We start from the raw sequence: 21,451 nt of genomic DNA, 5'->3' as shown, positions 1-21,451 counted from the left end.
GGATTTTGTCAAATGTTTTTTCAGCATCTATTGAGATGATATTTGATTTTTCCCTTTTGAATTTTTAATGTGTTGTAATACATTGATTGATTTTCTTATGTTGAACCATCCTTGCATGCCTGGAATGAACCCCACTTGGTCATGGTGTATGATTTTTTTAATGTGTCTTTAGATTCAATTTGCAAGTATTTTGTTGAGGATTTTTGCATCTATATTCATTAGGGAGATTGGCCAGTAGGTTTCCTTTTTTGTAGCATCTTTGCTGGTTTTGGTATTAGATTGATGTTAGCTTCATAAAATGAGTTAGGTAGTGTTCCATTTTTTTCAATGTTTTGAAAGAGTTTGAGTAAGATTGGTGTCAGTTCTTTCTGAAAAGTTTGGTAGAATTCCCCTGTGAAGCCATCTGGCCCTGGGCATTTATTTGTGGGAAGATTTTTGATGACTGATTGGATCTCTTTGCTTGTGATGGGTTGATTGAGGTCTTTATTTCTTCTCTGGTCAGTCTAGGTTGTTCATATGTTTCCAGGAAATTGTCTATTTCCTCTACATTATCCAGTTTGTTGCCATACAGTTGTTCAAAGTATCCTCTTATAATTTTTTTAATTTCTTCAGGATCTGCAGTTATGTCACCTTTTTCATTCATTATTTTGTTTATATGGGTCTTCTCTCTTTTTGATTTTGTCAGTCTAGCTAGGGGCTTGTCAATCTTGTTGATCTTCTCAAAGAACCAACTTTTGGTGATATTTATCCTCTCTATTGTTTTTTTGTTCTCTATGTCATTTATTTCTGCTTTAATCCTTGTTATTTCTTTTCTTCTACTTGGTTTAGGATTGGTTTGCTGTTCATTTTCTAGCTTCTTCAGTTGATCCATTAGTTCTTTGATTTTGGCTCTTTCTTCCTTTTTAATATATGCATTTAGTGCTGTAAATTTCCCCCTCAGCACTGCTTTTGCTGCATCCCATAGGTTTTGGTATGTTGTGTTCTCATTTTCATTCGTCTCTATATATTTAGCAATTTCTCTTGCTATTTCTTCTTTAACCCACTGATTGTTTAGGAGTGTGTTGTTTAACCTCCAGGTATTTGTGAATTTTCTAAGTCTCTGATGGTTATTGACTTCTAATTGTATTCCATTGTGGTCAGAGAATGTGCTTTGAATCATTTCAATCTTTTTAAATTTACTGAGGCTTGTTTTATGTCCCAGCATATGATCTATTCTGGAGAAAGTTCCGTGAGCACTAGAAAAGTATGTGTATCCTGGTGATTTGGGATGTAATGTCCTGTATATGTCTGTTAAATCTAATTCATTTATCAGATTGTTTAGGTTTTCAATTTCCTTATTGGTCCTCTGTCTGGTGGATCTATCTATAGGAGAGAGTGATGTGTTGAAGTCTCCCACAATTATTGTGGAAACATCAATTGCTTCCTTTAGTTTTGCCAGTGTTTCTCTCATGTATTTTGTGGCACCTTGATTGGGTGCATAGACATTTATGATTGTTATTTCTTCTTGTTGAATTGCCCCTTTTATTAGTATGTAGTGGCCTTCTTTGTCTCTCAAAACATCCCTGCATTTAAAGTCTATTTTATCTGAGATTAATATTGCTACACCTGCTTTCTTTTGGCTGTAGCTTGCATGAAATGTTTTTTTCCATCCTTTCACTTTCAATTTCTTTGTGTCCCTGTGTCTAAGATGAGTCTCTTGTATGCAACATATTGATATTTCATTTTTTTTGATCCATTCTGTGAATCTATATCTTTTAATTGGGGAGTTTAATCCATTTACATTCAACGTTATAACCATGAAGGCATTTCTTGAATCAGCCATCTTATCCTTTGGTTTATGTTTGTCATATATATTTTTCCTCACTCTCTATTAATATCCTTTATTGTACCCATACCGAATCTCTTTAGTACTGAACCTTTCTCCAAGTCTCTCTGTCCTTTCTTTGTTTCTCTGTCTGTAGGGCTCCTTTAGTATCTCCAGTAGGGCAGGTCTCTTGTTAGCAAATTCTTTCAGCATTTGTTTGTCTGTGAAAAATTTAAGCTCTCCCTCAGATTTGAAGGAGAGCTTTGCTGGATAACGTATTCTTGGTTGGAAATTTTTCTCACTCAGAATTTTAAATATATCATGCCACTGCCTTCTCGCCTCCATGGTGGCTGCTGAGTAGTCACTACTTAGTCTTATGCTGTTTCCTTTGTATGTGGTGAATTGCTTTTCTCTTGCTGCTTTCAGAACTTGCTCCTTCTCTTCCGTGTTTGACAGCGTGATCAGAATATGTCTCGGAGTGGGTTTATTTGGATTTATTCTATTTGGAGTTCGCTGAGCATTTATGATTTGTGTATTTATGTTGTTTAGAAGATTTGGGAAGTTTTCCCCAACAATTTCTTTGAATACTCTTCCTAGACCTTTACCCTTTTCTTCCCTTTCTGGAACACCAATGAGTCTTATATTAGGACGTTTTATATTATCTATCATATCCCTGAGGTCCGTTTCGATTTTTTCAATTTTTTTCCCCATTCTTTCTTTTATGCTTTCATTTTCCATTCTGTCATCTTCCAGGTCACTGATTCGTTGTTCAACTTCCTCTAGTCTTGTACTATGAGTGTCCAGAATCTTTTTAATTTGGTCAGCAGTTTCTTTAATTTCCATAAGATCATCTATTTTTTTATTTAGTCTTGCAATGTCTTCTTTATGCTCTTCTAGGGTCTTCTTCATATCCTTTGTATTCCGTACTATGGTCTCATTGTTCATCTTTAGTTCTTTGAGTAGCTGCTCTAGGTGCTGTGTCTCTTCTGATCTTTTGATTTGGGTGCTTGGGCTTGGGTTATCCATATCGTCTGTTTTTTTCATATGCTTTATAATTTTCTGTTGTTTTTGGCCTCTTGGCATTTGTTGAACTTGATAGGGTTCTTTTAGGATTTGTAGACCAATTGAAGTCCTTATCTCTAATTTATCAGATCTACAGCTTCGTGGAGTACACTTTCTCTAACTAACCAGCAGGTGGCGTCCACGAGCCATCTGTTCTCCGCAAGCCAGTTCTCCCCTGCTTAGCCTTTTTGGTGAGTGGGGGAGTGAGCCTTGTGGGGTCCAATTGGTGTACCAAGCTTGCGTGTGTAGTTGGTGTTGCCTGCCCTGTATATGGGGCGTGTTTCTGGGCAGTCAGGGAGGGGGAGTGGCTCTAATAATCAAATCTCCCTGGTGATCCTGGAGTTTTAAAGCTGCTGCACTAGTCTAATCCTTCAGTTCAGTCCTGCCACAGTTTGTCTCTGCCACTGACCCACAAGTCCTTGGTATTGGCGTATGGCTCCTGAGACTTGCGAGTGGGTTCCTCTTCCAGGCCGTGCACCCCCTGGTCCTCTGTTGAGGGATGACTGTGCTATGTCACAGGTGAGTGCTGTCCCCCCAGGGCAGTTCTGGGCTGCTGGGCTGTGTAGGGAGGCTCCCAGTCTGCTGAAATGATGGCTGAATGGGGCTCTGTTAATTCACACTGCTCCACCTTCCCAGCTCTGGGACAATCAGCTAAGGTTGCAGGGAAGGCTAATGTCCACGCCCAGTTTTGTGGAGTGTGCCTGTTATTTGAAGCACTTCCGTCACACTGGTTTGTGTGGGGCAGTTCCAGGCCATGGGGCTGGCGATGGGCAGGAGCATCTCCTGTCCACCAGGATGATGGCTGTGAGCGGACACCCCACTTTTCTTGGGAAGTTGTGGTGTTTAGTGAAATTTCTCAGCCACTGGATTATTGCCTTTTGTCTCAGAGCTCTCTTAGTTCTGCTCTTGTCTCGACCTGCCCAAATGGCAAGTCTTTGAAGCTTTCTGTATTGGGCTTCTTAGAGTAATTGTTTTAGAAAAAGAAAAAAGGATTAAAAAAAAAAAAAAAAAAGGGCTCTCCTCACAGATCTAATGGGTTATTGAAATGCTAAGAGACAAAGCAATTAGGGCCATTAAGGAAAGTTCCACAGGGCAGAGAGATCAGCTTTTCTGTGGGATGTGCATATGAGCCTGAGGGCCTGAGGTCTGCCGTTCCCTTTTCTATGTTCACCAGAACTCCAAAAATCCTCCGCTTTTGTTTTGGAGTTTTTCGTGTTGTTTTTTTTTTCTATGCCTGTCTCCTGTCTGCTGGGCTGGCTGCTCTCAGATTCTCTGGTGTCTGGTCTCAGTCTATCTATGGTTGGAGTTTGGATCAGTAGAATGAGTTTCCGATAAGGGCTGCCACTGCAGTTCTCCCTTCTCCTTCCCGGAGCTGACAGCCCCTCCTCCCCCGGGACTGAGCCTGGCAGGGAGGGGCGCGGGTCCCCTGGCCACAAAAACTTACAGATTTCGCTGATCTCAGCAGTTCCACATTTTCATGAGTGTTGTATGAAGTATGCCCAAAGTCAGATTGCTCTGTGGTGTCCAATCCACGCAGTTCCTGACTTTGTACCTACTTTCTTGGAGGAGTAACTAAAACACAGCTTGCCAGTCCGCCATCTTGCCCCGCCTCCAGTATGAGATGAAGTGGACATTTTAAAATAGTAGGGAAAGGATAGATTCTGTATTAACAGCAGTATAATGACACAAGAGCCAACATTTATTGAGTCTTGCTATGTGTCAGGCACGGTTCTCAAGGTAAAATATTACACTATTTTTTTTTGCCTGTGAAATTGGCAATACCTTTTCAAATTATATAATTTGGTGTTGATAGGAAATCGTTACACTAATATACTGCTGACAGGAATATCAATTTGTACAGCCTGTCTGGACTTCTAGGAATTTAACCTCAAGAAATAACTACAATAGCTATAATAATTGAAGTCTGTTAACTACAATATTATTTATAAGACTATAAACTGGCAATAACCCAAATATTTAACATTGTGGTGCTAGTTAAACATATTTTATCTGTTAAATGGAAACCAAATACCCATTAAAAGGCGTGTTGAAATGGAAGAGTGAAGTGAAATATGTTCTCAAAAACAAAGGTTATAAAAGAGTCTGTATCAAGGATTCCATTTTTGTAAAATACATATATGTGTATGTATATACACAGGAAAAAGAATAGGAGGATGTAGGGAAGTTAATAGTAGTAAGTTTTTTTGGAAGTAGGAATTAAAGGTGATTTTTATTTTCCCTTCTCATTTATATTTTCCATATTTTTCTTATATTGAGCACATGTGACCTTTTAGGAATTATAAAAAGCCGACTGTCTTTTTTAGACTAAGACAGATGAAAGGAGGGAAAGTTGGGAGATTAGCTCTGACCTATTAACATGAGCAGTTTATTACAAAAGTAATTTCCCTGAGTAATTACTTATTTTCTTGGAAAATGTCAGGTCCTGGTTGATTGGAAAAAATGTCAGGGGTAGAGGAGCAGGAGCTAGAAAAGTCTGGAGAATGGAACAGTTTTGGGAATCAAGTCAAACTGGGATGCTACAGTGTCTGGGGGTACTAGGTATCTGTGGGGAGAAGAGGAGGGCAGAAGAAGGCAGAAGAAGGGGAAGGGACAGAAATGATGCTTGGGCAAGCTTTATCTACTCCATGATTTATTTCATTATTGGGACCAAATATAGTTGAATTAAAATTATCTGCTTAGTAATCCAGTAAGGGTACAAATTTGAAAATTGAAATGGTTACCAGTATCTAGCTTTATAATTTGTTGAAAATGTTTTTATAGAAATAGTGCAACTGTTTTTAGAAAGTTCAGAACCCAGCTAAAGTTCTGGACCAAAGAGGACCTATCACTGCCATACCAGCCTGGCAGTTTCCAGCTTTCTAAATTTTAGGGTTTTAAAAATTTTGTTTGTTTGTTTTTTGTTTTGTTCAAGGTGACTATGCTAGGCTCTACTGCTTTTATAGTATTTCTAGCCTAGGTTGTATTTTATTAAAACAGAATTCCAAGGGCTTGAGGGCTTTCCAGGGAGCCAGAGCCAGTACTTCCAGATATGAAGAGTAGCTAGTGGATAAGAAGGCTCCATGGACTTGCTTAACCTTAATGCCCTGTATATAGAAAAGAATTAACTCAGCTATAATAGAAAGACCTATGCGTGCTTGGTTGGCCTTTGGCTGGTGACTGGGAAATTGACTAGTAAACAGTTCCCTACACTGGCTTAAAACTTTCCCTAAATTATATGGGTGGCTTACTATTTGCATTTTCTTTCTAGGAGTCTGGAATTTTGGTACATGCTGGGCAGAGGATGGCTATGTGACCAGCCCTCAATAAAAACTTTGGATACTGAGTCTAAATGAACTTTTCTGATAGAGAACACATCTCACATGTTGCCATAACTCATTGCTGGAGGAATTAGTGCATCCTATGCAAATCCACTAGCAGAGCACTCTTAGAAGCTTGCAGCTAGTTTCTTCTGGACTTCTCCCCAGATATTTTTCCTTTTGATGATTTTGCTTTATATCCTTTCACTGTAATAAATCGGAACAATGAGTGTAATGATGTCTGAATCCTGCGTGTCCTTCCACTGAATCGCTGAATCTGGAAGTGGTCTTGGGGACAACATACCCTTGTGATGAATTACTTAATTTTTTCCTTATTGTCTGGCATTTATATTTCAAATTTTATTTTGAGACTCTAGAATGTAAATGTTATAGAAAATTAAAAATTTGTAAGATGGTGAAACATTTTTGGTCCTGTAAGTTCTTTTGTCTTACAGAAGTCTTGCACATGACTTTTCTTTTTACATTATAGTCATTTAAAAATTTAATTTACTTTATTGTCAGAATTGGAGACTTCCTTCACCCAAAAGAAGATATTGAATCCATCATTATTGCGAAATGAAAATGGCATCGATGTAGAGCCAGCTGAGGAGGCAGTTACTCAAAAACCTCGAAAGAAAAAAAAGTGAGAATTTTTTGTCCTTGTAAATATTCTCCAGGGATACCCTGATGCTTAATTCAGAGTTTGCAAGCAGTAATTTTTTTCATTAAAAATGGTCTTATTAAATACTTGTATCTGTGTATCTCGAGGATAAGTAATGTTAGAAAAATATCAGTCAAACCAATCTAATGGTAAATTTGAAAAGAATAAACCACTTAAAAAAATAAAAAATCTTAGGAGCTAACTCTTAAAAAAGAAGTACGTAAATAGATTTTATTTAAGTAGCAAAAAAATGTTAGATGTATTGAAAAATCAATGATATTAATAAAATAGGCTATTATGATTTATTTTCTCAGGTATTAACAGTATTAAAATAATGGTTATTTCAACAATAAATAAAACTGTTGTATTTTAGCATAGGAAATTAAGTTTTAGGTAAAATAGTAACATTAGAATGTAAAGAATTACACTGAAGTTACATACCATTATTTGTATTTGAAAGTGATCCTACAACTAGTGATCAGTATCTAATAGAGTCATATAATTTTAAATTTGGAAAGAACTTTAAAGTGTAGTTCTGTCACTTTATTTTTCAAATAAGAAAATTGAGGCCCACAGAAATATAGTTAAAATATCCATGAATAAATACCAGGTTTCTTTTTTTTTATTTCAATTTTATTGAGATATATTCACATATAATGCACTCATACAAAGTGTGCATTCAGTTGTTCATGGTACCATTATATAGTTGTGCGTTCAACCCCAAAATTAATTTTTGAACATTTTCATTACTGCACACACAAAAATAATAAGAATTAAAGTGAAAAAGAACATTGGGTGCCCTTTATTTTTTTTTTTTGCCCCCATTTTTCTACTTTTCCATCCATACACTGGACAAAGGGGAGTGTGGCCCTTATGGCTTTACCAATCACATTGTCACCCCTCATAAGCTACATTTTTATATAATTGTCTTCAAGATTCAAGGGTTCTGGGTTGTAGTTTGATAGTTTCAGGTATTTACTGCTAGCTATTCCAATTCATTAGAACGTAAAAAAAGTATTGTCTGTATTGTGCATAAGATTGCCCACCAGAGTGACCTCTCGGCTCCTTTTGGAATCTCTCAGCCACTGAAGCTTATTTCATTTCACATCCCCCAATACCAAGTGTCTTGATTCCAAGTCCAGGGCTCTTTCCATTCTATACAATAATGATCCATTTTTTTTTTCTTTTACATTCTCCTTGATTACAGGAAAACTCAGCCAGCAGAATTACAGTATGCCAGTGAGCTAGGAGTAGAAGATGAAGATATAATTACTGATGAGCAAAGTATTCCAGAGCAGCTGTCTATATTTACTGCACCTACTGGCATTAGCCAGCCTGTAGGCAAAGTATTTGTGGAGAAAAGTCGTAAGTAGTTTCTTGTCTGGGGACATGAGCTATTTAAAAATTGCTTAAAGGTGTCCTTTTACCTAGGAATTATACTTCTAGAAATCTGAATTAAGGAAATAAGCAGAAACATGGACACAAATTTATGCATGTAGCTAATCATCACGCTGTTATTCATAAGAATGAAAAAACTGACAACCTAAAGGTAAAACAGGAGGGGAATGATTAAATTATAGTATATCTATACAATAAAATATTCTGTACCATTAAAAATAATGTTTAGGGAAATTTTTTCATTTCATGAAAAGGTGCTAATGAAAAATGAACATATACACATGTAGTTGATCTCAACTATAGAAATTCATAGGACAAAAGATTGTAAGAAAATATGCCAAAATTAATGGTGGTTGTTTCTGTGTTAGGTATTATGGGTGATTTTTTTTTTTTTCCTAATCTCCCCTACCCTGCTGCCTGTTTCTTTAATACTTAGTTTTATTTTCCAAGTTTTCTGCCATTGATGGTGGTTGTGGTGGTGGGGCAAATGATGATATAAATTCTACAAGTAAAAATAAAGGAGAGAAAATGCATCATGCCACTACAGTATTAAATAAGAAATACACCATTGTAGCTATAGATTCTTTGGAAAATCGTTCTGACATTTTATGACATTATTCTGGTTTGCTAATGCTGCCATTTTGCAAAACACGAAAAATGGATTGGCTTTTATAAAGGGGGTTTATTTGGTTACAAGTTATAGTCTTAAGGCCATAAAGTATCCAACGTAAAGCAACAATAGGGTACCTTCACTGAAGAAAGGCCATTGGCATCCGGAAAACCTCTGTTAGCTGGGAAGACATGTGGCTGACATCTGCTTCCTCCCAGGTTATGTTTCAAAATGGCATTCTACAAAGTGTCATTTTCAGCCTTCAACAGCTGTCTTCAAAATGTGCCTTTAAGCTGCAGCACTGAATTTCTTCTGTTTGTGCTCTTACATATAGGGCTCTAGTAAACTAATCAAGGCCCAGGCTGATTGGGCAGGGCCACACCTCCATGGAAATTATCTAATCAGAGTTATCACCTACAGTTGGGTGGGTGATATCTCCATGGAAACAACCTAATCCAAAGGTTCTAACCTAATGTCTGCCTCCACAAGATTGCATCAAAGATAATGGCATTTTGGGGGTCATAATACATCCAAACCGCCACAGGCATGTACTGGTTATAAGACTTGGTTGCGATGTTTTAGAAAAACTTAGTCAAAGGATGATCATGATGACCGTATACTACTTCCGTGTGTGCTATGGCTATTCTGCCTGTTGAACTTATCTGAAACATAAAGGTTAGTCTTTAAAGTTTGAAATTTAGATTTTATGTAAATTATTTTTTAATTCAGATTCCATAAGGTTACATCTAAGGGGTCTTAAAGTTCACGTCCATTGGGTTTATTTTACGCATGAGAAACCTGTGACCTAGAGAGACTATATTACTTAACCCAGGGTCTGACAGTTGGTTAGTGCAGAATTAAGACTCAAGCCAAGGTGTCATGACTTCTAGTCAAGTGCTTTTATTAGTATACCATGTGGCCATTTAATTTACTTCAGTCTATTTTCTAGCAATATCATCCTCTATTCTAATTTTTCTTCCTGTTTTTCTTAAGTGCAGAAACTTCCTTACTAGAGTAACTGACCATAAAAAGCATCAGTGATTCAGTTGTATGTCCAGGAATCTTTACTGAGAGAAAATTATGTGTTATACTCCTGTGTTTCATCCTCCAAAATACCTGACAGCTAGGTTTGGTGAGGATAACTGAAATGGAACCTTTAGTGGGGGCCATTTGTGGACTGCTAAAAACAGGAGAAGGTGCCTCCTACTCAATAATACAAGTATAAAGCCCTGCTCATAAAATGTTGCAGTGCTGATACTAGAACTGATAATTTTTCATAGGAATTTTCCTAAGAGGAATTTATGAAACAACTCACTCCTTTTCTGTCATCACAGACAATCAGGCTATATACACAAGCATCTTTACCTAAGAAATTTAAAGTAGTTTATTGATTTACCTTTATAGGGTAGGCATTTAAACTTTTCTCTAAATCAGAATTCTGTATACTATATCCTATTATGTCATGTTAAAGGTTTCTAGACTTTATTCTGAGTTGGAAGTTCATGATTGTATTTCATGATATATAATTGATTTCTAGAACTGTTGATTTAACATCTGTTTTGGGTTGAAAAGAAAGTACATTGACATTGGTTAGTTTTCATAAAGATGAAAAAATAGTATAATTAAGTGACCAAATGAAAAAAATCTTCTAAAATAGGGACTGAGTCAAGGAGAATTTTTAGATAGAAAAGCTGCAAAATTTTAGTCTTAGTCTGAGGGTTCTTTAATATGAAATAATAAAAAGTACTGCTGGAATTTTTTCTTGCTAGTTGTTAATAATTGTACTATGTCTCACAGGCCGATTCCAGGCTGCTGATCGTTCAGAGTTGATAAAGACCACAGAAAACATAGATGTGTCAATGGACATGAAGCCTTCCTGGACGACCAGAGATGTTGCACTTTCAGTGCATCGGACTTTCAGGTGGCTGCTTCCTTTGGACTTGACTTAAAACAAATGTTAACTGAGTTCCATAATTAAAAAAAAACTCGTTGCTGTTCAATACTGTTCATAAAATTGACAGCTGAAAATGGTGGTAGGTGGATAGGTATATACTTTTTAAACAGTTATTTTTAATCGTGGCAAAATATATATAACATAAAGATCATTCCAACCATTTTAAGTGGACAATTCTTTGACATTAAGTATGTTGACAATACTATAACTTTTGCCACTATTTCTAGACTATTTTCTTCATCCCAAACCAGAATGCAAACTCATTTAGCAATAACTCCCCATGCTCTCTTCCCCCCAACTGGTAACCACTATTCTGCTTTCTGTCTCTATGAATTTGGTTATTCTAAGTATTTCATATAGGAGAAATTATACAGTGTGTCCTTTTGTGTCTGCCTGATTTCATTCAGCGTGATGTCTTCAAGGTTCATCCATGTTGTAGCATGTGCCAGCACTTCAGTTCTTTTTACAGCTGAAAAATATTTCATTGTTTGGATATACTACATTGTGTTTATCCATTCATCTGTTAATGGACAGGGTTGATTCCACCTTTTGGATATTGTGAATAATTCCATAATGAACATTGGTGTACAAATATCTGTCAAAATCCCTGCTTTTAATTCTTTTGGGTATATACCCAGGAGTGGAATTGCTGCATCATATTCTATGTTTAAATTTCTGAGAAACTGCCAAACTTTTCCGCAGCAGCTGTACCAATTTGCCTTCTGCATCCTCACAAAAACTTCTTATTTTCAGTTTTTAAAATAACAGCCTAGTGGTTGTGAAGTGGTATCTTACTGTAGTTTTTTTAATGCAATTTTATTGAGATAGATTCACATACCATTCAGTTATCCAAAGTATACAGTTGTTCACAGTATCATCACAGAGTTGTGCATTCATCACCACAATCAATTTTTTGAACATTTTCATTAGTCCAAAAAATAAGAATAAAAATAAAAATAAAAGAAAAAAAGAATAGCCAAACATCTCATACTCCTTTTACCCCCCTATTATTCATTTACTTTTTGTCCCCATTTTTTTCTACTCATTTGTCAACACATTGGATAAAGGGAGTATGAGCCACAAGGTTTTCACAATTACACAGTTGTAGCATATAAGCTGTGTAGTTATAGAATCATCTTCAAGAATCAAGGATACAGGATTGAAGTTCCACAGTTTCAGGTATTTCCTTCTAGTTATTGTAGTACACTAAAAACTAAAAACGGATATCTATATAATGCATAAGAATAACCTCCAGAATGACTTCTCGATTCCATTTGAGATCTCTCAGCTACTGAAACTTTATTTTGTTTCATTTCTCTTTCCTCTTGTGTTCAGGAAGGCTTTCTCAATCTCTTGATGCCAGGTCCAGGCGCATAGCTGGGAGTCATGTCCTACGTTGCCAGGGACATTAACACTCATGGTAGTCATGTCCCACATAGTGGGGAGGGCAGTGAGTTTACCTGCCAAGTGGGCTTAGACATAGAGGCCACATCTGAGCAACAAAAGAGGTTCAGTGGGGGTGACTGTTAGGCACCGTTATAAATAGGTGTAACCTCTCCTTTGCAGTAACAGACTTCATAAGGGCAAGCCCCAATATCGAGGACTTGGCCTACAACAATGGTAGTTCCCAATGCTTATGAGAATATCAGGAATTCCCAGATGGGGAAGTTTAATGTTGCCACATTTTCCCTAAGGCTCTCAGAGGGGCCCTGCAAATACTCCTTACTCTCTGACCAAATTACTCTGGGATGTATCAGGGTTTCACGCTAACCTGTACAAACCAATCAGCTCTTACCCCCCATTCAAGCTTCCAGGTAATTATGGTGTTTGAATAAACTGACCATGTAAGTTAAATTATACAGTGTGCTACAGAGAGTATAGATTTTGCACCAAATAAAATCTCTTCCTTTGGTCTCACAGAATTTGAGGTTTTAAAACACAGTCAATATCATCCTTTACCCTTTAGTCTGGTTTACCTTAGTTCTAATCAAGTCCATTTCATTCATATCTCTAATTGAAGTCTAATCCCCTTTTCAGCTTTTTTAACATTTGCTGTATGGGGTAATGCTGACATTCATAGCTGCTGGACTCTGGCTCTGAGTCTTAGGTGTCACACAGATACCCAAATTTACAGGGGCCAACCAGGTTATACATAAACAGCTCAGCATCTCAGAATTTAGAGATAACCATTACAACTCATGAATAGATGTGACTGCTATATGAGTTTGCAATCTAGGAACCTTTACCATAAGCCTTCCCCTGATAACCTGTGCTCTCAGATTCAATTCTCAGAGTTTGCACTTTACAGTTAGTCCATATTAGTGAGGCATTATAATGTTTGTCTTTGATTCCGGCTTATTTCACTTAATATACTGTCCTCAGGGTCCATTCATCTAGGTGTATACCTCACAACTTCATTTCTTCTTGCTGCTACTCAGTATTCCATTGTAGGTATACACCATAGTTCACCACTCCATTTATCAGTCGATGTACCCTTAGGCCATCTCCATCCATTGCAAATTGTAAATATGGCTTCCATAAACATCATTGTGCAATGTCTACTCATGTCCCTGCTCTCAGTTCTTCCAAGTATATACCCAATAACAGGTTGTAGGACCATATGGCAACCCTATAGTTAGCTTCCTGTGGGACCACCACACTGCCCTCCAGCTGGGCTGCACCATTCTTCTTCCTCACTGACAGGGAATAGGTACATTCCTCTCTCCACATTTTCTCCAGCGCTTGTATCCCTGTTTATTTTTTTAACAATTTTATTAACACATCATAAAATCCACCCTAAGTAAACAATTAATGATTCCCAGTATAATCACGTAATTATGCATTCTCCACCACAGTCTATAGGAGGACATTTTTATCTCTTCCTCAAAGAAAGAGGAAAAGGAGGAAAAAAAAATGAAGAATAAAAATACAAAAGATAGAAAAAATAAAAATAAAATACAATGGAAAGGTCAGACAACATCACCACCTCCAAGAATCCCATATCACTTCCTTATATTCCCCTCTTATAGACATTTGGCTTTGGTATATTGCCTTTGTTACGATTAATAGAAGTATCTTAAAATGTTACTGTTAACTGTAGACTCTAGTTTGCATTGATTGTATTTTTTCCCCTATACCATCCAATTTTCAACACCTTGCAATGTTGACATTCATTTGTTCCCCCTCATTTAAAAACATTCTTATATTTGTACATTTAATCACCATCATTGACCATTCTAGGTTTCACTAAGTTATACAATCTGAGTCTTTATCTTATTTCTTTCCTTCTGTTGTCATACATGCCCTTAGCCTCCTCTTTCAAACATATTCACACTCCTCTTTGTTCAGAGTACTTGCAATATTGTGTTACCATCACACACTATTAGGCTATCCATTCCATTTCTGGATCTATACAGTCAATCTTGTTGAACCTTCTGTACTCCTTCAGCATCAAATGCCTGATCTCTAATCTCTTTTTATCTCCTGATAACCTGTGTTCTCAACTCTCAAATTTTGCTCATCAATGTTAGTCCATATTAGTGAGACTGTACAGTATCTGTCCTTTTGGTTCTGGTTAATTGCACTCAGTGTAATGTCTACCGTCAACCATTTTGTCTTTTTTATTTTATATGTCATATTTTATTTTTACTTTTTCTTCTCTCTCTTTTTACCCTTCCTGCTAGTCTTCATTTCTACACTCTTCTCCAGACCTCTCTCTCCTGTCTTTTCCTATTTCCCTGTGGTGCTCCCTTTTGTATTTCTTGTAAAGCAGGTATCTTGTTCACAAACTCTCTCAGTGTCCATTTGTCTGAAAATGTGTTAAACTCTCCCTCATTTTTGAAGGACAGTTTTGCCAGATATAGAATTCTTGGTTGGCAGTTTTTCTCTTTCAGTATATTAAATCTATCATACCATTGCCTTCTCGCCTCGATGGTTTCTACTGAGAAATCCGCACAGTCTTATCTAGCTTCCTTTTTATGTGATGGAGTGCTTTTCTCTTGCTGCTTTCAGAATTCTCTCTTTGTCTTTGACATTTGATAATCTGATTATTAAGTGTCTTGGAGTCGTCTACTTGGATCTGTTCTTTTTGAGGTATGCTACACTTCTTGGATCTATAATTTTATGTCTTTCATATCAGATGGGAATTTCTCAGTGATTATTTCTTACGTTATTCTTTCTGTCCCTTTTCCCTTCTCCTTCTGGGAACTCAAGACATGTATATTTGTGTGCTTCATGTTGTCATTCAGTTCCCTGAGACCCTGGTCATATTTTTCCATTCTTTTCCCTGTATGTTTTTTTGTGTGTAGGATTTCAGATGTCTCCTTCTCCAGTTCATGAATCTTTTCTTCTGCCTCTTCAAATCTGCTGTTGTATGTCTCCATTGTGTTTTTCATCTCTTCTATTGTGCCTTTCATTCCCATAAGTTCTGCCAATTGTTTTTTTCAGAGTTTTGAGTTCTTGTGTTTGCCCAGTATCTTCTTTATATCCTTCATCTCTTTTTGCCATATCTTACCTCAACTCTTTGATTTTTGAATTGACTTAGATTTGTTTGATTAATAATCAGCTGTTTCAATTCCTGTATCTCAGTTGAAGTGCAAGTTTGTTCCTTTGACTGGGCCTTATCTTTGCTCTTCCTGGTGTGATCTGCAAATTTCTGTTGTCTGGGCATCTGGTTTCCTTGATTACACCAATCAGATTTTCCCAAACCAGACAGGCCCGGGTCTCAGGAGAAGGCCATATTCAGCATTAGGTTTCCCTGAGAAGGAGACCCAGCAGATTGTCAAACTTCCCTGTGAGGCCTCTTGACTCTGTGTGTTTCCTATCCTGCCCAGTAGGTGGCACTTGTCAGCCCACAGCTCCCCACTGGCATAAAGAGGTGTGGTGTATTTAATTCTCAGTGGACCCTGTCTGGGCCAGAGACTGGGGGTGTCAGAAGCCAAGCTTAAGCTGTTTCTGTGTCGCCCCCTCCCCCTAGGCCCTGGGGTCTGAGTTCTCTGAGGGAGGGCAGCCACTTGAGCTCGGCTCTGCCCCCGCTTTCCTTAGGGGAGATAAGCCCTTTAGGGAATTGTCTCCTACACTTGAGTTTTTCCTTTGTCTCTGTCTTAACTCCACCCTTGCCTGTGTCAGTACTGACAATTGAAACTGCCTAAGACTTTCTTTAATGAACTACTTAGAATGAGAGAGAAAAAAAGGAAAAAAGCAAGAAGTCCCCTTTTCAGAGCCAGTCCCCAGCCCTCCCTTTTACCAGGGAAGAACCACAGTTGGAACCTGGTTCTGTGTGCCCCTTTTCCAGTATTCTGAGCTCAGCAGACTCCAAAAGCCTCTCTTTTTATTTATTTATATATATATTTTTTCCATCAACTCCTCCTTCCCTCTGCCAGGATAAACCTCTGGATTCCTTTCCTGCTTGCTCCAGGTTTATCTGTGCTCATAGTATGTATTCAGTGGTCCAGATTTGTTAATTAAAACCACAGTTGGAGCTTGGTTGAGCTACATTCCTTTGCTCCCAGAAGGCACTGCTTCTTTCTTCAACAGTGAAAGTTTGCAACTCAGCCTGCTGTACTAATGGGCGAGGGGTGCCAACTCCACAGTTTGGAGAGATTTAGTTACAGTTGTATGCTGCAATCTCAGATGTTCTGCCCATTCATGACTGGTGTACAATGTTGTCTGATCACAGATGTCCCCCCTCAGTTGTTCCAGACTAGTTTTTAGTTGTGCCTGGCTATTTACTGGTTGCTCTAGGGAACTAACTAAATTCTACACCTCCCTATGCAACCATCTTGCCCCACTGTCTCCTCTTATTGTAGTTTTAATTTACATTTTCATATACTTATTGGTCATTTGATTGTCTTCTTTGGCGAAATGTCTATTCAAATCCTTGGTCCATTTTTTAATTAGGTGGTTTTTCTTTCTGTTGTTGAGTTGTAGGAGTTCTGATGTATTTTGGATATTAAACCCATGCCAGACATATGGTTTCCAAATATTTTCTCCTGTTTTCTAGATTGTCTTTTCACTTTCTTGATTATGTCTTTTGATACAAAAAAGATTTTTATTTCGATGAAATCCCATTTATCCATTTTTGTTTTGTTTTGTTTTCTGTGCTTTTGGTGTAAAATCTAAAAATCCTTTGTCTACTACAAGGTCCTGAAGCTATTTCTGTATGTTCTCTTGTAAGAGTTTAATAGTATTGGCTCTTATATTTAGGTTGTTATCTGTTCTGAGTTAATTTTTGTATATGGTAAAAAGTAGGGGTATACATTCATTCTTTTGCATGTGGATTTCCACTTGTCCCAGCACCGTTTATTGAAGAGACTGTTCTTTCCCCATTGAATGGACTTAGCACCATTGTTGAAAATCAACTGGCCATAGATACGTGAACTTATTCTGAACTCTCAGTTTTGTTCCATTGGTTTATATGTCTATGCTTATACTAGTACCACACGATTTTAATTACTGTAGCTTTGTAGCAAGTTTTGAAATTGGGAAGTGTGAGTTCTTCAACTTTGTCTTCGTTTTCAAGAGTCTTTCCTTTCTTTTTTTTTTTTTTTAAATTTTGGGGCCCCGTGCAATTCTATGTGAATTTGAGGATCAGCTTTTCCATCTGCCAAAAAAGGCTGCTGAAATAATGATAGGGATTGCATTGCTTTAGGCAGTATTGACCTCTTAACAATATTAAGTCTTCCAATCCATGAGCATAGGATGTCTTCCATTTGTTGTTTAGGTCTTCTTAAATTTCTTTCAGCAGGTTTTGTAGTTTTTAGTGTACAGGTGTTTCACATTTATTCCTAGTTATTTTATTCTTTTAGGTGCTATTGTGAATGGAATTTTTAAAATTTCCTTTTCAGATGTTCATTATTGGTGTATAGAAACCCAATTGACTTCTGCATGTTTAACTTGTATCTTGCAACTTTGCTGAATTTGTGTATTAGTTCTAAAAGCTTCTTTTAGATTCTTCGGGCATTTATATATAGGATCATGTCATCTGTGAGTGGAGATAATTTGACTTATTTTCCAATTTGAATGCCTTTTGTTTCTTTCTCTTGCCTAATAGCTCTGGCTGGAAATTCTAGTACAATGTTAAATAATAGTGGTGACAGTGGACACCCTTGTCTAGTTCCTGATCTTAGGGGGAAAGCTTTCAGTCTTTCACCATTGAGTATGATGCTTGCTGTGGTTTTTTCATAAATGCCCTTTATCATGTTGAGAAAGTTCCCTTCTATTCCTGGTTTTCTGAGTGTTTATATCATGAAAGGATGTTCGATTTTGTCAAATGCTTTTTCTGTATCAATAAGATGGTCATTTTTTTCCTTCATTCTATTAATATGGTATATTACATTAATTGATTTTCTTAGTTGAACCATTCTGTCGTTCCTGGAATAAATCCCACTTGATCAGGTATATAATCCTTTTAATATACTGTTGGATTCAGTTTGAAAGTATTTTCTTGAGGATTTTCATATTTATATTCATAAGGGATATTGGTCTCTAATTTTTATTTCTTCAACTGTCTTTATCTAGTTTTGGTATCAGGGTAATGCTGGCCTCATAGAATGAAAAAGAATTTGAAAAGGATTGGTGTTAAATCTTAAATATTTGGTAGAATTCAGCAAACCCTCTGGTCCTGGACTTTTCTTTGTTGGGAAGGTTTCAATTAATGATGTAATCTCTTTATCTGTGATAGGTCTGTGGAGATTTTTTTATTTCTTCTTGCATCCAGTTAGGTAATTTGTGTGTTTCTAGGTTTTGTCCATTTCAACCAGGTTTTCTAATTTATTGGCATGTAATTGTTCTTAGTATCCTCTTATAATCCTTTTTACTTCTGCAAGATTGGTAGTAATGCCCCCACTTTCATTCCTGATTTTAATTATATGTGTCCTTTCTATTTGTCAGACTGGCTAAAGGTTGGTTGATTTTATTGATATTTTCATAACACCAACTTTTGGTTTTATTGATTCTTTTATTACTTTTCTATTCTTCATTTATCTTTGCTCTAATCCTTACTATTTCCTTCCTTCTAATTTTGTGTTTAATTTGCTCTTCTTGTTATAATTTCTTTAGGTGTGGAGTTAGGTTATTGATTATGATCTTTGTTCTTTTTTAATGTAGGCATTTTGAGCTATTAATTTCCTTCTGAGTACTGCTTTGGCTACATCCCATAAATTTCAGTATGTTGTGTTTTTGTTTTTGTTCACTTCTGGATATTTCATAATTTCCCTTCTGATTTCTTCTCTGACCGTTTGGTTGTTTAATAGTTTGTTGTTTAATTTCCACATTTAAAAAAATTCCCAGTTTTCCTTCTGTTATTGATTTCTAGCCTTATTCCATTGTGATTTGAGAAGATACTTTTTATGACTTCAGTATTTTAAAATGTATTAAGATTTGATTTGTGGCCTAACATATGATCTATCCTGGAAAAATTTCTTGAACACTTGGAATGTATATTCTGCTTTTCTTGGGTAGAGTGTTCTATATAGGTCCATTAGGTCTAATTTGTTGGTAGTGTTGTTCAAGTCCTCTATTTCCTGTTTGTTCTTCTGTTTAGATTTTCCATCAATTATTGAAAGTGGTGTATTGAAATCTTCAACTATTATTGTAGAACTATCTAATTTTCCCTCAAATCTCTCAATTTTTGCTTCATATATTTTGGGGCTCGGTTGTGAGTTGCCTATATGTTTTTAATTATTACATCTTCTTGCTGGATTGAACCTTTTATCAATGTATAATAACCTTCTTTGTTGCTTGTAATTTTTTCTGACTTAAGGTTTATTTTATTAGACAATAATGTACTCAGCTCTCTTTTATTGTTAATAAACATTAACATGGAACATTAACATGGAACATGTTTTCCATCTTTTCCATTCGTTTACTTTCAACTTTTTGTGTTTGTACATAAAGTGAGTTTCTTGTAGACAGCATATAAATGTATCATGCCTCTTCATCTACCAATTTCTACCTTTTAGTAGGAGAGTTTAACCATTACATATATGGTAATAACTGAGAAGGAAGGATTTACTTCTGCCAATTAGCTATTTTTTTTTTGTTATGTCCTGTATAGTTTTTGTTCCTCAATTACTTCATTACTACATTTTTATATTTAGTTTTTTTTTGGGGGGGGGGTAGTGTACCATTTTGATTCCCTTCTACTTTCCGTTTCTCTATATTTTTTTAGTTATTTTATTTTTTACCCTTGTAATTCCCATTAACATAAACTAATAATGACCTAATGTACCTAGTATCAACGAAATTTCAGTAGTGTACAAACTCTCTATTCTACTCCTATTTATCTTTGTTCTTTCACCTTTATATTGTTATTGTCTCAGATTACGTCTTTATGCATTGAATTCCCATTAACATAGAATTAAAATGTTATTTTACACATTGGCCTGTCATATGGGGAGAAAAAGGAGTTACAAACCGAAAGTACAATAATACAGGATTTTATATTTACTTATGTAGTTGCCTTTACCAATGTTTTTTATTTGCTCTTGTGGTTTCTGATTACTGCCCAGTGTCCTTTTATACAAGCCTGGAGGACTCCCTTTGGCATTTTTTTCAGGGCAGGCCTCCTGGTAATGAACTCTTCTTGCTTTTGTTTGTCTGTAAATGTCTTAATTTATCCTTAATTTTTGAATGATAATTTTGCTGGATGTAGAATTATTGGTTGACAAAGTTTTTTCCTTTAAGACTTTAAATGTGACACTCCCGTCTTTTGGCCTCTATGGTTTCTAATGAGAAATCTAATGTTAGTCTTATTGGGGATGGCTTGTATGTGACAAGTCGCATCTCTCTTCCTGCTTTGAGAATCCTCTCCTTGTTTGCAGATTTTGACAATTTTGCTATGGTGTTTCTTGTTGTAGATGTTTAGATTCTGTCCTGCTTGGAGTTCATTGAACTTCCTGGATGTGTATATTAATGTCTTTCATCAGATTTGGAAAGTTTTTGACCATTATTTCTTCAAAAACTTTTTCTGTCCCTTCTCTCTCTTCCTTCTGAGTCTCTAGTGATGCATATGTTGATAAGCTTGATGGTGTCCCACAGGTCTCTAGGCTCTGTTCATTTTTATTCATTTTGTTCTTTCTGTTCCTTACACTGTATGCTTTCAATTGTCTTGCTTTCAGGTTTGCTAACCTTTCTTGTTCAAATCTGCTGTTGAATCTGGCTAGTGAGTTTTTCATTTCAATATTGTACTTTGCAGCTCCAGAATTTCTGATTGGTTCCTATTACTAATTTCCATCTCTTTATTTTGTTCAGACAACATCTTCCTAATTTTCTATAGTTCTTTGTATATGAACATAATTTAAGACAGTTAATTTAAAGTCTTTGGCTAATAGTCCCAATCTATGAACTTCCTTAGGGATGGTTTCTAGCACATTCTATTTTTCCTGTGAATGGGCATAACTTTCTGTTTCTTTGTGTGTTTTGTAATTTTTTTGTTGAGAACTGGACATTTTGAATATTATGTTGTAACTCTGGAAATCTGGTTCTCCCATTGCTCAGGAATGCTAGGTTTTGGTTTTTGCTGTTGTGGAGGGCTGGGAGCCATCAATTTGTGACTATCCTAAACTATTTTTGCTCCCAATTAGGGAATGGAAAGAGAAAGAGAGAGAGAAAAGGTACTGCCTCTTTAAGATTCCTCTGCTGCTTT

The 21,451-nt window shown here is 36.4% G+C and overlaps 1 protein-coding gene across 6 annotated transcripts in view; it reads left to right on the top strand.

Moving 5' to 3' along the window:
* TMEM237 (transmembrane protein 237) overlaps positions 1 to 21,451 on the top strand; it is a 49,533-nt gene that overhangs the window by 8,566 nt on the left and 19,516 nt on the right. For all 6 annotated transcript variants that reach the window (XM_037849643.1, XM_037849646.1, XM_037849640.1 and 3 more), the window contains 3 exons: positions 6,706 to 6,826; positions 8,052 to 8,209; positions 10,650 to 10,773. In XM_037849643.1, the coding sequence (XP_037705571.1) occupies positions 6,706 to 6,826; positions 8,052 to 8,209; positions 10,650 to 10,773 (403 nt within the window). The remainder of the gene's footprint in view (positions 1 to 6,705; positions 6,827 to 8,051; positions 8,210 to 10,649; positions 10,774 to 21,451) is intronic.

This window comes from Choloepus didactylus, chromosome 9 (assembly GCF_015220235.1).
Source record: "Choloepus didactylus isolate mChoDid1 chromosome 9, mChoDid1.pri, whole genome shotgun sequence".
Classification (NCBI taxonomy): Eukaryota; Metazoa; Chordata; class Mammalia; order Pilosa; family Megalonychidae; genus Choloepus; species Choloepus didactylus.
Note: the sequence above shows the minus strand (reverse complement) of the source record. Positions and strands in the feature narration are given on the sequence as shown.